At 60.6% G+C, this 14685-nt stretch overlaps 1 protein-coding gene across 1 annotated transcript; it reads left to right on the top strand.

Annotated features, from left to right (window-relative positions):
• The first annotated feature begins 2874 nt into the window (after positions 1 to 2874).
• LOC133748478 (cone-rod homeobox protein) lies at positions 2875 to 5657 on the top strand. The gene is made up of 3 exons (XM_062177278.1): positions 2875 to 2989; positions 3871 to 4022; positions 5004 to 5657. Exons 1-3 carry the CDS (start codon positions 2890 to 2892, stop codon positions 5655 to 5657), a joined length of 906 nt encoding a protein of 301 aa, XP_062033262.1. The 5' UTR covers positions 2875 to 2889.
• The last annotated feature ends 9028 nt before the right edge of the window (positions 5658 to 14685 follow it).

Below are 14685 nucleotides of genomic sequence, written 5' to 3'. Positions count from 1 at the left end.
TCCTCTGGTTCACTCCCCAAATGGCCACAATGGCTGGAGCTAGGACAATACAAAGCCAAGAGCCAAGAGCTTCTTCTGGGTCTCCCATGTGGGTGCAGGGGCCCAAGGACTTGGGCCACCTTCCGCTGTTTCCCCAGGTGCATTAGCAGGGGGCTGGATGGGACACGGTGCTGCCAAGACTCGAACTGGCGCCCATATGGGATGCTGCGCTGCAGTGCTGGCCCCTTTCCATGAACTTCTTGAATGTCCCTCGTATGTTTGCATTTCAAAATTTTGGGTGAGGCCGGCGCTGTGGCTTAACAGGCTAATCCTCCGCCTTGAGCGTCGGCACACCGGGTTCTAGTCCCAGTCGGGGCACCGGATTCTATCCCGGTTGCCCCTCTTCCAGGCCAGCTCTCTGCTATGGCCCGGGAGTGCAGTGGAGGATGGCCCAAGTGCTTGGGCCCTGCACCCCATGGGAGACCGGAGAAGCACCTGGCTCCTGGCTTCGGATCGGCGAGATGCGCCGGCCGCAGTGGCCATTGGAGGGTGAACCAACGGCAAAAAGGAAGACCTTTCTCTCTGTCTCTCTCTCTCACTATCCACTCTGCCTGTCAAAAAAAAAAAAAAAATTTTGGGCACCAAAGTAAAGTTATTCCACGAGCTAAGGGAAGTCCTGTTCATCCCGAGGGGCAGGAGGCGCTGGGCTGTGCGCCGAGCTCAGGGACGGCTCCCCGGGAGGCCGGGAGGAGCAGCGGGGGCTCCTGCCGGGGGTGGGGGGGGGCACAGGTGCTGCTGGCCCCGGGCGCTCGCCGGGGGCCCACGGGGAGCCCTGCAAAGCTCCAGCTTCCTTTGTGCAGATTTCGCGGTTTCTGTTTTGGGAGAGGCAGCTACACCGTGAGGGCGGTGAGGGCCCCCCCCACCCCGGCCACCTCGCTTCCTCCCGCCCTAGAGGGAGCTTGCACCTCAGCTAAATGGCACCTGCCGCCACGCATGTGCAGACACACACGCACGTATATGTACACACATACAGGAGTAAAGTCGCGCTGTGTTTTAAAGCTTGACAAGCGGGGCGGGCCTTTGGGCTGGTGGTTAAGATGCGCGCACATCCCCTATCCAAGTGCCTGGATTCCGTTCCTGACCCCAGGTTCCCGCCCGTGCAGACCCTGGGGGGCAGCAGTGATGGCTCCAATAATTGGGTCCCTGCGGCCCACCTGGGAGACCTGGACTGTGCGCCTGGCTCCTGGCTTCTGCCGAACCCACTGTGGGCAGTGAACCAGATGTCTCTCTGCTTCTCAAATATACACAAAATTTAAATATGAGTATAGGCTGGCGCCGTGGCTTAACAGGCTAATCCTCCGCTTTGCGGCGCTGGCACACCGGGTTCTAGTCCCGGTTAGGGCATCGGATTCTATCCCGGTTGCCCCTCTTCCAGGCCAGCTCTCTGCTATGGCCCGGGAGTGCAGTGGAGGATGGCCCAAGTGCGTGGGCACTGCACCCGCATGGGAGACCAGGAGAAGCACCTGGCTCCTGGCTTCGGATCAGCGTGATGAGCCAGCTGCAGTGGCCATTGGAGGGTGAACCAACGGCAAAAAGGAAGACCTTTCTCTCTGTCTCTCTCTCTCACTATCCACTCTGCCTGTCAAAAAAAAATCTTAAAAAAAAAAGAGTATAATGGTCATGTACATGCATTATACATTATATAATACATCTCATGCTCATAAAGGTGATAGCAGTACTTTGTAGTGAGTAAGATATTATATATGTAGCATCTGGTCATATATGCTATGTAACATACACAGACGAACACATCTATGGCAAAGTGTAGCTAAAAATATTTAAAAACCTGACTCTCAGATGCAAATATAATAATCCCAGGTGGAAGATCTACTGAGGGGTCGGCATTGTGGTGCAGCGGATTTCGCCGCCACCTGCAGTGCCGGCATCCCATATCCCAGCGCCCGTTAGAGGCTCGGCTGCTCTGCTCAGCTCTTGATCCATTTCTTTTTATTGCATAGCCATAGTGCCTTTTTTTTTTTTTAAAAAAGATTTATTTATTTATTTATTTGAAAGTCAGCATTACACAGAGAGAAGGAGAAGAAGGAGAAGAAGAATAAAGAGAGAGAGAGAGAGAGATAAAGAGGGAGAGGTCTTCCATCCGCTGGTTCACTCCCCAGTTGGCCTCAATGGCTGGAGCTGCACCAATCCGAAGCCAGGAGCCAGGAGCTTCTTCTGGGTCTCCCACGTGGTTGCAGGGGCCCAAGGACTTGGGCCATCTTCCACTGCTTTCCCAGGCCACAGCAGAGAGCTGGATCAGAAGTGGAGCAGCCGGGACTCAAACTGGTGCCCATATGGGATGCTGGCACTGCAGGCAGTGGCTTTACCCATTACACCACAGTGCCGGCCCCTGCTCAGCTTCTGAGCCAGCTCCCTGTTAATGTGCCTGGGACTCTACAAGGGTAGTTGAAGCGAGGAGCCCGGAACGGTACCCAGGTCTCCCATGTGAGTGGCAGGGACCCAAGGACTTGAGCCCTCACCTGCTGCCTGCAGGAAGCTGTGGTGAGGACCCGGGGCCGGGTGTGGTCACAGGCACCTCGGCAGGGGACGAGGGCATCCTCCCCGCTGGGCTGAATGCTCCCGACCCTGTCCCTGTCTCCACCATCAGGTGCTTGGGTGGAGCTGCTGCCGAAGCCGGTGCGGCTTCAGCCCACTCCCCAGCGTCCCAGGGGAGCCCCGGCAGCCTTAAGCTTGGACGTGCAGAGAGGTCAGAGATGGCCCGAAGCTAGGAGACAGAGGCAGGATTCGAACTTGAGTCTGAGTGTCGCTGGGTGCAGAGTGACTGGCGAGTGTGTGTCTCACCCCCCTTTCTCTCGCAGGCTCTCTGCCCCGGGCCCCAGGGCCCTAGAGATCATGATGGCGTATATGAACCCGGGGCCCCACTACTCCGTGAACGCCTTGGCCCTGAGCGGCCCCAGCGTGGACCTGATGCACCAGGCTGTGCCCTACCCGAGTGAGTGCCGAGCCGCCCCCACTCCTGGGGGCCTCTGGGGTCCCTCGCCTTCTGGAAGATGACGCTTAGAAGAGGGGGTGACACTGGGGCTGCATGGCAGCTCGGCGTGCTTATCTGCAGGGGCAAAAACACCACGAAGTGTCCCTTAGAGGGGCGGGGAGAGAGTGCTGGACGTGGCCGGAGAAATGAGGAAGGTGACTCTCTGGGAAGCAAGTCAAGGGTGCCTTCCCTCCAAAGCTTCCTTTATACAGATTCCTTTATTTGAAAGGCAGAGGGACAGAGAGAGAGGGGGGGAGGGAGGGAGAGCGAGAGATCGAGAGAGCGAGCTTTTCTGCCTGCTGCTTCACTCCCCAAATGGCTACAACAGCTGAGAGCCGAGAGCCAGGAGCTCCATCTGGGTCTCCCATGCGGATGGCAGAGGCCCACGGACTTGGGTCATCTGCTGCTCCCCCAGGTGCACAAGCAGGGAGCTGGATTGGAAGTGGAGCAGCAGAGACTCCAACCCCGGGCTCCTAAACAGGATGCCCGCCCCCCCCCCCCCCAAAGCCACAACACCAGCCCCCAGGCCCCATTTCTAAGAGAAGGGAGCAGTCAGTTATTCGGGGCTTTGTTTCTGAGTGTGAGCTTGACCCACACGGGCAGGGTCACGCTCCACCTGCCCGTCTTAGGCATTTTAGAAGGCGAAGGAGCGAAATCAGGCACCTGCTCCCCAGCTGGAGCCAGTTCCCCGGGCGGGGGGCACGGAGACCCTCCGCCCGTGTCCCAGAGCGACAGAGGGAGGTGTGGAAGGGCAGGGGCCAGGCGCCCGGGGTACTCCCGCCGCAGGGGCTCCCCCCAGCAGGCCCGGCTCACCCGAAGCCCTCCCCGCCCCCTCCCGCCAGGCGCCCCCCGGAAGCAGCGGCGGGAGCGGACCACGTTCACGCGGAGCCAGCTGGAGGAGTTGGAGGCCCTGTTTGCCAAGACTCAGTACCCGGACGTGTACGCCCGCGAGGAGGTGGCGCTGAAGATCAACCTGCCGGAGTCCAGGGTGCAGGTGGGAGGCTGTGCGCCCCGGGCCCCTCCCGACCCTCCCTGCGGCCAGGCCTGGAGGGTGGCCCCCGCATGTCGCCCCCCTCCTGCGCCCACTCGGACCCGGTCTCAGCCCACTGCAGCCACAGCGGCTCTCTGTGCAGCGCGCTCCCGCCTCGGGACCTTTGCGCGCTCTGCGTCCTTCAGCGGGAATGCTTATTCAGGTCCTGCCACTTGGTCCGGGTCTTTGCTTACCAATCAATAATCAATCCGGCCGCCTCATTCACCGAGGAGGCCCAACTGACCACAGCGTTTGCGACCGCAGCCCCCTCCCTCCCCACTGTGTAGCGCCCCCTTTGTCGCATGCGCCAGATTCTGAAATTCTGATTTACTGACTGAGCTCCCCTGGGGATCCCCGCGGTAGCAGGGCGTGGTTAATGCATGTTTAGGAACAGGTTGCATGGGTGGGTGGAAGAACGCATGGTGCTCGCATGGTCGTGTGTGTGTGTGTGTGTGTGTGAATGGCTGGGAAGACGGCTCAGTGTATGTGTGTACTCACGGATGGCTGCGTGTGTGTTTGTAGGACTGGATGGGTTCTTGCCCCGGTGCGTGATGCGTGTGTAAGTGTGTGACCGTGTATCTGTGCACACACGATTGGATGGAGGGATGGGTGTGTTTGCGTGTGTAAGTGTATCGCTGGAAGCCCGGTCAGACGTGTGTGCGATGGATGAATGGATGCACGCGTGCGTGCATGGACCGGTTCATGTACATGATGTGTACACGTCCCACCGTGCACACGTAACTGCATGGCCAGTGCCTATGTTGTCTCCGTGTGGCTGCCTGTGCACGTGTGTGATCAGGGGTGGGCGCACACGTGGGTAGGGGGACATGCATGTGTGCGCACGCATGTATGCCCCTTGTGGGCGGCCGCATGCTCCGAGGTTGGGGGCACAGCGGGGAGGCTCATCGCGGGCCTCTTCCCCACCCATCCCCGCTCCTCCCCCAGGTGTGGTTCAAGAACCGCAGGGCCAAGTGCAGGCAGCAGCGGCAGCAGCAGAAGCAGCAGCAGCAGCCGCCGCCGCCCGGGGCGCAGGCCAAGGCTCGCCCGGCCAAGAGGAAGGCGGGCGCGTCCCCGCGGCCCTCTGCTGACGTCTGCGCAGACCCGCTGGGGCTCTCCGAGGCCTACAGCCCGCCTCTGCCCGGCCCCTCGGCCTCCCCCACCGCCGCAGTGGCCACCGTGTCCATCTGGAGCCCGGCCTCCGAGTCCCCTCTGTCCGAGGCGCAGCGGGCGGGGCTGGTGGCCTCGGCGCCGTCTCTGACCCCGGCCCCCTACGCCATGACCTACGCGCCGGCCTCCGCGTTCTGCTCCTCCCCCTCGGCCTACGGGTCTCCCAGCTCCTACTTCAGCGGCCTAGATCCCTACCTCTCTCCCATGGTGCCCCAGCTGGGGGGCCCGGCCCTCAGCCCCCTCTCAGGGCCCTCCGTGGGGCCCGCCCTGGCCCAGTCCCCCACCTCCCTGTCGGGCCAGAGCTACGGCGCCTACAGCCCCGTGGACAGCTTGGAATTCAAGGACCCCGCGGGCGCCTGGAAGTTCACCTACAACCCCATGGACCCGCTGGACTACAAGGACCAGAGTGCCTGGAAGTTCCAGATCTTGTAGGAGACGCTGCTGAGTGCGGAGGCTGGGGCCGCGCCTCCCCGTCCCGGTCCCCGTCCGTCCGCCCGCCCGCGTCCAGCAAGCGCGAGGTCCGGTCCACGCCAGGTGCAGCTTAGCTGCTCCCAGTCCCGCCGGGTCGTCTGCAGGGAGCGGCTCCCGCTGCCTGCCCCTGGCTCAGCCCCAGGCCGGGGAAGCTGTGGCCGCGTGGACTCGCAGCCGGCTTTGGGGGGCTCCATTTGTCTCCTCTCCACTTGGGCTCTTCTCTAGCGCACGTTAGGGATCCTCGTAGAAATCCCCAGGATGGACTTGGAAGGCCAGCCGCAGCAGCCCGCTAAAACGCCCCCTGGGAACTGGCAGACTTCGAGGATGGCAGCTCTGCGTCAAACCACAGGGGATCCCAGAGCGCTCCTGGGAAGATGGCATTCGAAGAGAACGTTTATTTTGGTGCAAATGAAAAAAAAATTGAAATTAAAAAAATATTTAATAAGACACATGATCCATGATCTTTCTGAAGATTATGCCTATGGACACACACCCATATGTTTTCTTTAAAAAAAAAATATATTTATTTGAGAGGCAGAGTGTCAGAGAGAGAGAGAGAGAAAACTGCTGGTTCACTCCCCAAATGCCTGCGACCATCTGGGGCTGGGCCAGGCCAAAGCCAGGAGCCAGGAACTCCATCCGGGTCTCTAGCGTGGGTGGTAGGAATCCAAGCACTTGGGCCATCGTCCGAAGCCTTCCCAGGCACATTAGCAGGCAGCTGGATCGGACGCTGAGAAGCCAGGACCTGGACCGGGCTGTTACGGATGTGGGCATCCCAAGCGGTAGCTCAACCCACTGCACCACACTACCTGCCCGCCTGTTCCTTTTAAAAGACATTTGTCATCCACTCGCGCACACACGTACCAGAATGTGCACGTTTGGTGGGAGATGAGGGCAAGTTGCTCCTCCAGCTCTCCTGTGTATTTTCTGAAGGCATTGTCCCCTACACCTGGGCAGAGCTGGGTGAGCTTCGTGGGAGTGCACTGGCTGCCAGTGTGGGTGTGCCAGTGATGGCAATGAACTTGGAGTTGGGAAGAGATCTGTGCCGGCGAGCGGGTGGGTGCAGGCGGCACCAGCCCCCGCGTGCCAGGAGCAAAGCTCGCCGTGAGGAGGGGTAGGGAGGGGTGCACACTGTGTGGACCCCTGGGGGTGCCCACAGCTGCAAGAAGTCAGTTCCTGTCTCACGGGCCTGGGTTGTGAGCCCCATGAGCAGCTGAGACATGGAGGATGGCTAGGGGGCCACACATGCTGGGCGTCTGAGGGTGGAGTCCAGAAAACACGGGGTGTGGGGAGGACAGGGACAGGGCGGGGTGACCCTGAGTCTAGGGTCTGTGCAGGAGGTGGGGCCTCTGCTCTGTGCTGGAGTCCGCTGTTGGGGACAGGAACCTGCATTCGTGGGGGAGGCGAAAGACACAGAGGAAGCTTGGCGTGGGCGCCGCGTTCACCGCCACCGTCAGACCTTGAGGGACCCTGGTCCCAGAGGGAGACTGACCTGGGGGGAAACCCAGCCGGGGGCGCTGAGCCCCCTCACCTGTGCCCGCTGCATCAGCCGCCACTGGGGGTGTCCCACGCACGTCCCAGCCCCCACAGCCCGGAAGGTTGAGGAGGCGGCGAGGGGCGGGGCGCGAGGCCAGGGGCTCCCCCTCCCCCATCCCGCTCCTCCAGTCTCAGCACTCCCTGAGACAGGACTCGAGGCTGCGACCAGACTTTGTCCCGGAGCCTGGGGCCTGGTAAGAAGCAGCTCGGGGAACGTTTATTTATTGCCTTTTGTGCTAAAATGCACACAATTGTACAAATTGAAAGTATCCATTTCCCCCCCTCTTTTAAAGTGCACCATTCACTGGCGTGATGCGCACCCACAGGAGCGTGCGGGCCCGTTGATAGGAACCTTCAAAACAGGCGAAGCCAGGGGGCAGACGCGTGGCTGCTGGGCGGGGCCGGCTTCCTGGGCTCACACATCGAAGGCAGGTGTTCCAACAAGAGCGTGGCCACTCATATCCAGAGCAGAACTGTTCACGGGAACCCAGAGACAGAAGCACCCCAAGTGTCTCTCCACAGACGGCTGGGTCGACAAGCCGTGGTCTGGCCCGCCACGGGACAATTACTCAGCCCTGAAAAGGAATCAAGAAGCAAGCATGGCCCGATGGCCCCAGGGAGCACCGTGCTAAACGCCTAAAAGGCCCCAAGCTGGAAACCTTCCAAGGGCCTCTCCACCGCGAACACTGGCACGAGGGACGGAACCACGGCCCGGGCGGGGGATCCTGTGTGACGAGACCCCAGGAAGGACACTGGGGTCGGACAGTGTGGGATTTGTGCCAGCGGACACCAGGGCGTCCTTTTCTGGGGGCGTGTGTATTGGGGGTGTTAGACACGTTCTCTCCCTCGACTGGGGCGCTGGCTCAGGACTGCTCACTTGCAGCAGGTGGGTTCACGGACCGTGAATTACCCGAGAAGAAACCACGGGGCAGGCTGCTGTCTGCCCAGCGCTGGTGCTGGCTGGTCCCGTGTGTCTCTGTCACTTCTCCGTCAGGTCCCAGGTCCCAGGTGAGGTCACTGAGGCAGAGGTGACCCTCGGGGCCCTGCCCTGGGGAAGGATGGGGCCCACCTTTGTCTGGTCAGCTCCTCCTCTGGCCCTGCGTCCTACTGCCTACTTCTCGTCCTGTTTCTTCCTTTGGGGTCTTTCCTTCTCCGTGCCCCTTCCTGCTCCCCCCTGCGCCTCTGTCCCCCCACCTCTGCACCCCGCTCTCGCCCTCCACCCTGCCTGTTTCCTGTGTTCCCGACCAGGACTAATTTAGCAAATGCCTCAATCCTCTTAAGGACACCAGTCCAACCTCAGCAGAAGGGCTGGGGATTAGCGAGGATTAAGCCAGACCCGCGGGGGAGGGGCCATGTGGAGCCCCCTCCCCGGCCCCGCTCTGCAGGAAATCATTCCTGGCTGGGACCCACTAGCATCAGCCCCCTCCCCTCCCCAGCCCCGGTTACAGGTGCATTTCTCTGTCGCTAGCTCACTGGGTCTCCACAGCACCCTTCCTCCTGCTCTGTGGACCAGGAGGGGTTTACGTGCCTGGGGTCCAGTCCCAGCCTGCCCCTGGGCTTTCCTGGCTTACAGAGGAGGCGCCAGGCCAGCTGTGTCCAGGGCCTCCAGAGGGGATAGGTTTTCACCTCCCATGGAGCACAGAGGAGATGGAGAGGCAGAAACAGGGAGGGAAATGTGTCGAAGAGAAGCAGGGATGGAAGCCAGCATGGAGGAGGAGGCCAGGGAGAGGGAGAGAGGGCCAGGCAGGAGCTGGGAGGGGCCGCGGGCGCCGTCCCACACATCCCCCTTAACAGGTCAACGTGGGGTTTCCATGGCAGCCCAGGACTGTCCTGCAGGAGGGACCTTGGGGCGGGGACAGGAGTGAGTCACCGAGCCCTCGGCTGGAGCTGGGGTCTGCACGTGGCTAAGTTCCTTCGGCTGTGGCAGGACTGAGTTCTCCCCAGGCTGCCTCAGAGCTTCTGGGAAGTGGAGAGCTCTGGGCACCTCCGAGGCCCCACAAACACCTTCCTGTGACCCGGGATCCTCAGCCGATCCTCCATGTCCCTGCCCCGGCCCCCCGCCAGCCCCCTTTGCCCATTGTGCTGTGGCCACTGTGGCTTCCCCTTCTTTGTCTCATATGGCCGCTGCCCGTGCTGTTCCCTCAACCTAAATGCTCTTCTATGCCTGGCTGAATCCTCAACATTTAAATTTTTTTATTTTTAAAGATTTATGTATTTATTTTGAAAGGCAGAATTATAGACACACACACACACACACACTGGGGGGGTGTCTTTCATCTTCCATCCACTGGTTCACTTCCCAAATGGCCAGGGCTGGACCAGGCTGAAGCCGGGAGCCTGGAGCTTCATCCGAGTCTCCCACGTGGGTGCAGGGGCCCAAGCACTTGGGCCATCTTCTGCTGCTTTCCCAGAGCATTACAAGGGAGCTGGATTGGAAGTGGAGCAGCCGGGACTTGAACCAGCGCACGTATGGTATGCCGAGGAAGCAGGTGGCAGCTTCACCCCCTGTGCCACAGCGCCGGCTCCACCCTTCCTCAGCAAGGCCTTTCTCTACCTCCTCCAGCCCAGGCTCGAGCCCCTGCTGCTAGTCCGATTCTCTCACTTAGCCATTGGTATAACAGAGGTGAGCGGTGACAACGTATCCAGTGCTTGTCACAGGCCACGTGTGTTTCCTAGTGTTCGTGTGTTCATGCGTGTGCATGCTTGGTGCAGCAGGATAAGCCGTGCCTGTCTCGGAGCGCCTGGTTCAAGTTAGCCTCTGCGTCCCATCCAGCTTCCTATTAACGCGCTTGGGAAGGCAGCAGGTGACGGCTCGAGTAGTGGGACCCCTGCCAACCACGCGGGAGACCCAGGTCGAGTTGTGGGCACCTGGCTTTGGCCCGGCCCAGCCCTGGCTGTTGCAGCCATTTGGGGAGTGACTCAGCGGACAGAAGCTCTCCCTACGGGGCTGGTGTTGTGGAGTAGCGGGTTAAGCCACCTCTGAGATGCCTCTCCGAGTGCAGGTTTGAGTCCCAGCTGCTCCGCTTCTGATCCAGCTCCCTATGAATGACCTGGGAAAGCAGCAGTGGAGAATGGCCTGAGTCCTTGGGACCCTGCCACCCACGTGGGAGACCCGGATGAAGTTCTTGGCTCCTACCTTCTGCATGGCCCAGCCCCAGCTGTTGTGGCCATTTGGGGAGAGACCCAGCAGATGGACGATTACTCTGTTGCTCTTTTCAAATAAATGAATAAATCTTTTTAAAAAATTATTTGTTTACTTGAAAGGCAGACTTACAGAGACAGAGACAGAAACAGAGGAAGAGAGAGAGAAAGAGAGAGGGAGAGGGAGAGAGAGAGAGAGAGAGAGGTCTTCCATCCGCTGGTTCACTTCCCAAATGGTTGTAATGGCCAGAGCTGCGCCGATCTGAAGCCAGGAGCCAGGAGCTTTCTCTGGGTCTCCCATGCAGGTGCAGGGGTCCAAGCACTTGGGCCATCTTCCACTGCTTTCCCAGGCCATAGCAGGGAGCTGGATCGGAAGTGGAGCAGCCTGGACTCGAACTCGGTGCCCACATGGGATGCTGGCGCCGCAGGGGGAGGCTCAGCTCCCTACGCCACAGCGCCGGCCCCACGCACCATGCACTTCTGCGAGTGGGGACGACTTCTTAAGCCTCATCTGCAGCCTCTGCTGGCCTCAAGCGCTTGTCCTGCAGCGTCCTCCCCTCTCAGCTCACAGAACAGAAGAGAGTTAGGGCCTTGCTCTGGGTCAGGCTTTGACTTGGGGACCTCCTGGCTGACAAGATGTCTATTTGAGAAGCAGAGCTTCCACCTGCTGATTCACGTCCCGCATGCCTGTGACCGCGAGTGGGCTGGGCCATTCCGAACACTAGGATGTGGAGCTGCACCCAGGTCTCCCACTCGGGTGGGTGGCAGGGACTGAAGCACCTGCTGCCCCCAGGGTGTGCATGAGCCTGGACTTGGGCACGGTGTGCGTGCCGCAACGCCTTCCCCGGGGAGTTTCTTCCTTTTTCTTGCCCTCTCCAACAAGCAAAACGTTCCACTGACATTTCTTTAAAAATTACAGAGAGGGGGACCAGCTGGTTGAATCTCACAGGCCAAGGAAGTTACTAGATTATCCCTTGTTAACAGCAGGGCCAGCTTGATGGCCACGGTCTTTGCAGCTGCTCGGGGAAGTGGACCGAAGTGGCCGCTTAAGGCGGCGTGAGAGGGAGCCTTAACTCAGCCGCCGCCCACTGGCAGCCCAGCAGACTTGTGCCGCATGGGCAAATCCAGCCATGAAGGGGTGCTGAGCCTCTCCATGTCTGGGCCCTGGAGGGGCCACTTGGAAAGTGGACAGCAGTGGCCAGGGTGGCCTCAGCGGGGAGGCTGTTGGCTTGTGCCCGCAGGGGAGATGGTGTTGGGACGTGGGCTCCCAGCTCCAGGAAGGAATGGGGGTGGCTGGAGGTGCTTTTCCTGTGACGGGGCCGAGTGTCCCTGGGCTGCAGCCCCGGAAGGGGGGGCCCAGCCTCTCTCAGCCCACCTCCAGCTGCCCAGCTCCCACTCAGCACAGGGCCCAGTATGCAGGTGGTGCTCAATGATGGAAGGGTGAATGATTCCTCCTGGGTGGGAAGGGTGGGGTTGGGGGTGGGAGGGTGGAGACAGAGAACCCTCCCAGGGCGGGGCCAGGTGGGCAGGAGGGAGGTGGGATTTAAATCCCGGGTCCCAGGAGCACAGGAGCAGAGCTCGGGCCAGGATGGACGGTCCGGATCCTTGCCTGGGTGAGTCTGGGGCTGGGGTCCGGCAGCTCTGTGTCCTGCAGGGTGGGGGACCTCGGCCCTGCCTGTGTTGGGTTCCTTCAGTCCCTGGTGGGAGGCTTAGGCAAGGCAGCCGGGGAGGGCAGCAGGCTGAGGCGCTAGGCTTGGGAGCCTGTTGCACCTGCCCTTACCTGCGCAGGTGAGCCGTGATCAAGTCCATGCCGAGGGTGTGGGTGCTGAGGCCCAGAGGGGTGCAGGGTCTGACCAGGGGCTTGTGGGCCCAAGGCCAGTTTCTCTGGCTGCTCCCATGTTCCCACCTGTGCTGGAGGGGCTGCCCAGGAAGGGAGGTGGCCTGGGGATGTGTGTGGGGTTCATCTGACCTGCTTCTCCCTCCTGCCCCCAGGACCTCCAGGGCCGTCATCACCCAAGAGACCCCCGAGAACCCCAGCGCCCCCGGGGCCCTCAAGACCCCCAACGCCCCTGGAACCATCAATGCTCTCACTGCCCCTGAGACCCCCAAGGTCGCTGGTGTCGCCAGCATCCCCAGTGCCTTTGGTTTCTGGGAGATCCTCAACACCCCCAGAACCCCGAACACCTGTGGGGCCCCCGAGACCCTCAATGTCCCCAGGATCCCCAACATCTCCAGGACCCCAGAGATGCCCAGTACCCCTGGTGCCCTCAGGACCTGCGGTGCCCCCAAGACCTGTGGCGCCCTCACAGCCCCCAGTGCCCTCACCACCCCCGGGGGCCCCGAGACTCCAGGCGCCAAGGCAGAGGCCGTATCGGCATACCTTCACGGAGGTGCAGGTGCGCCGGCTGGAGCAGTTTTTCCAGGAGGCCCAGTACATCTCCCAGTGCCAGCGCGTGGGCCTGGCGGCCGAGCTCAACCTGGACGAGTACACAGTGAAGGTGGGCCCTCCCCACCCCTCAGGGACCACCGCCCACCGTAGCTGTCCCCTGGGCTCCCTTGAATCCGGGGGACCCTCCGAGAGCCAGTTGCACCCCTCCTGCCCCCTGCCCCTCTTCCCCAGGGGCCTCTGGGTCTGGGGGTGGTGGGTGGGGCTTGAGACTCACCTGTCTCACCTGCTCAGAGGCCCCGCCCCTTTCTCATCTCTCTGTGCCCCCTCCCCTGCCCCGCCCTGCCAGCTGTGGTTCAAGAACCGCCGGGCCAAAAGTTCCCAAGAACAGAAGCAGGCAGCGCTGAAGTCCAACGTCACGGTTGCCTCTGCGGACTCCACCAGCCAGGTGGACCCAGAGGCTCGCAGCTCCCAGCTGTCCGGCCCCACAGGGCCTTCTTCAGCAAGGCACCGCGTCTCGCCCAGCTATAGGTACCGGGGGTGCCCCCTGCACCCCGTCCTGATTCAGAGCCCTATGGACCGCAGCTCCAGGCCAGGCCGTAGGCCACCTCGTGACATCCCACAGCCGCCTTTGCCCCCGGATAGCTCCGGGGACTGCTTGGTCCCCAACAGGACTGCTGTGGATGACCAGGAGGAGGACATGGAGAAATGAGGCCAGGCTGTGGGCCCTGCAGGTGCCTGGCCGCCAGCTGCCCGGGGTCTGCTGCACAGATGCCCCCTAGCCCCAGACGCCTGAGGCCCGAGAATGTCCCACCTGGCTGCTGGGCCCCACGGTCCGTGTCGTTGTGCTTGGGGCTGGCTAGCTGCCTCCTGCTCCTGGCTGTTCTGGGGCCCCCGCAGGGCTGGCCCAAAGCTTCTGTCTCAGACCTGGGGCCCCAGGCATCCGCCTCTCATGGGACAGGAGTCTTCCGCCGATTTTATTTTCCCCATTTTTGTAGTTGACTTGATCCTCTTCAAATAGTTGTGATTTAAATATAAAATGTCTTTGATTTATAGCTACATCCTATTTTATGAGCTTGTCTTCTTTTTTTACTTTTACTGAATATATTAACCTTTATTTATTTGAAAGGCAGAGTTACAGAGAGGCAGAGGCAGAGAGAGAGGTCTTCCATCCACTGGTTCACTCCCCAAATGGACGCAATGGCAGGAGCTGGGCTGATCCGAAGCCAGGAGTCAGGAGCTTCATCCAAGTCTCCCACATGGGTGCAGGGGCCCAAGGACTTGGGCCATCTTCTACTGCTTCCCCAGGCCACAGCAGAGAGCTGGATGGGAAGTGGAGCAGCTGGGACTTGAACCAGCGCCCATATGGGATGCTGGCACTGCAGGTGGCAGCTCTACCTGCTATGTCACAGTGCCGGCCCATGAATATATTTTTTTGATGGGGTAAATCTTAATGTTTGTTTTACTATACTCCTGTATCTTTATTATTTTAACTTTTTCAAAAATAAGTAAAACTAACAGATCTTCTGTTTGCTGGTTCACCTCCCAGATGTTGCCACTGCTGGGCCAGGCTGAGGTCAGGGACCAGGAGCCCCATCCAGGTCTCCCACGTGGGTTGCAGGGGTTCAAGCACCTGCTGCCTTCCCAGACCATTAGCAAGGCGCTGGCTGGGAAGTGGAGCAGCTGGGTCTTGAACTGGCGCCCACATGGGATGCTGGTGTTGCAGCCTGGTCAACTCTGCCACAGCCCTGGCGCCTGTCCTCTACCTTTACATGGAGATTTGCACATTGAAACCTTAATAAAAGAAAACAAGCTGAGGTAGTCTAAATGCAAACACCGCTTCACAGGTGAGACTTTGCCCCACACTACCCCAAAGGCTGCCGAATGTCGCCTCCTGTAGACAGGGTTTGCAGACTGCTGCTGTCT

The sequence above is a fragment of the Lepus europaeus genome, chromosome 19 (genome assembly GCF_033115175.1).
Source record: "Lepus europaeus isolate LE1 chromosome 19, mLepTim1.pri, whole genome shotgun sequence".
Classification (NCBI taxonomy): Eukaryota; Metazoa; Chordata; class Mammalia; order Lagomorpha; family Leporidae; genus Lepus; species Lepus europaeus.
Note: the sequence above shows the minus strand (reverse complement) of the source record. Positions and strands in the feature narration are given on the sequence as shown.

Bases quoted from the DNA above. Each gene is read 5' to 3' on its own strand.
- LOC133748478 (XM_062177278.1), top strand. From the start codon at position 2,890: ATGATGGCGTATATGAACCCGGGGCCCCACTACTCCGTGAACGCCTTG. The intron at 2,990-3,870 runs GTGAGTGCCGAG...CCCTCCCGCCAG, and splicing joins CCAGGCTGTGCCCTACCCGA to GCGCCCCCCGGAAGCAGCGG. The intron at 4,023-5,003 runs GTGGGAGGCTGT...CTCCTCCCCCAG, and splicing joins TGCCGGAGTCCAGGGTGCAG to GTGTGGTTCAAGAACCGCAG.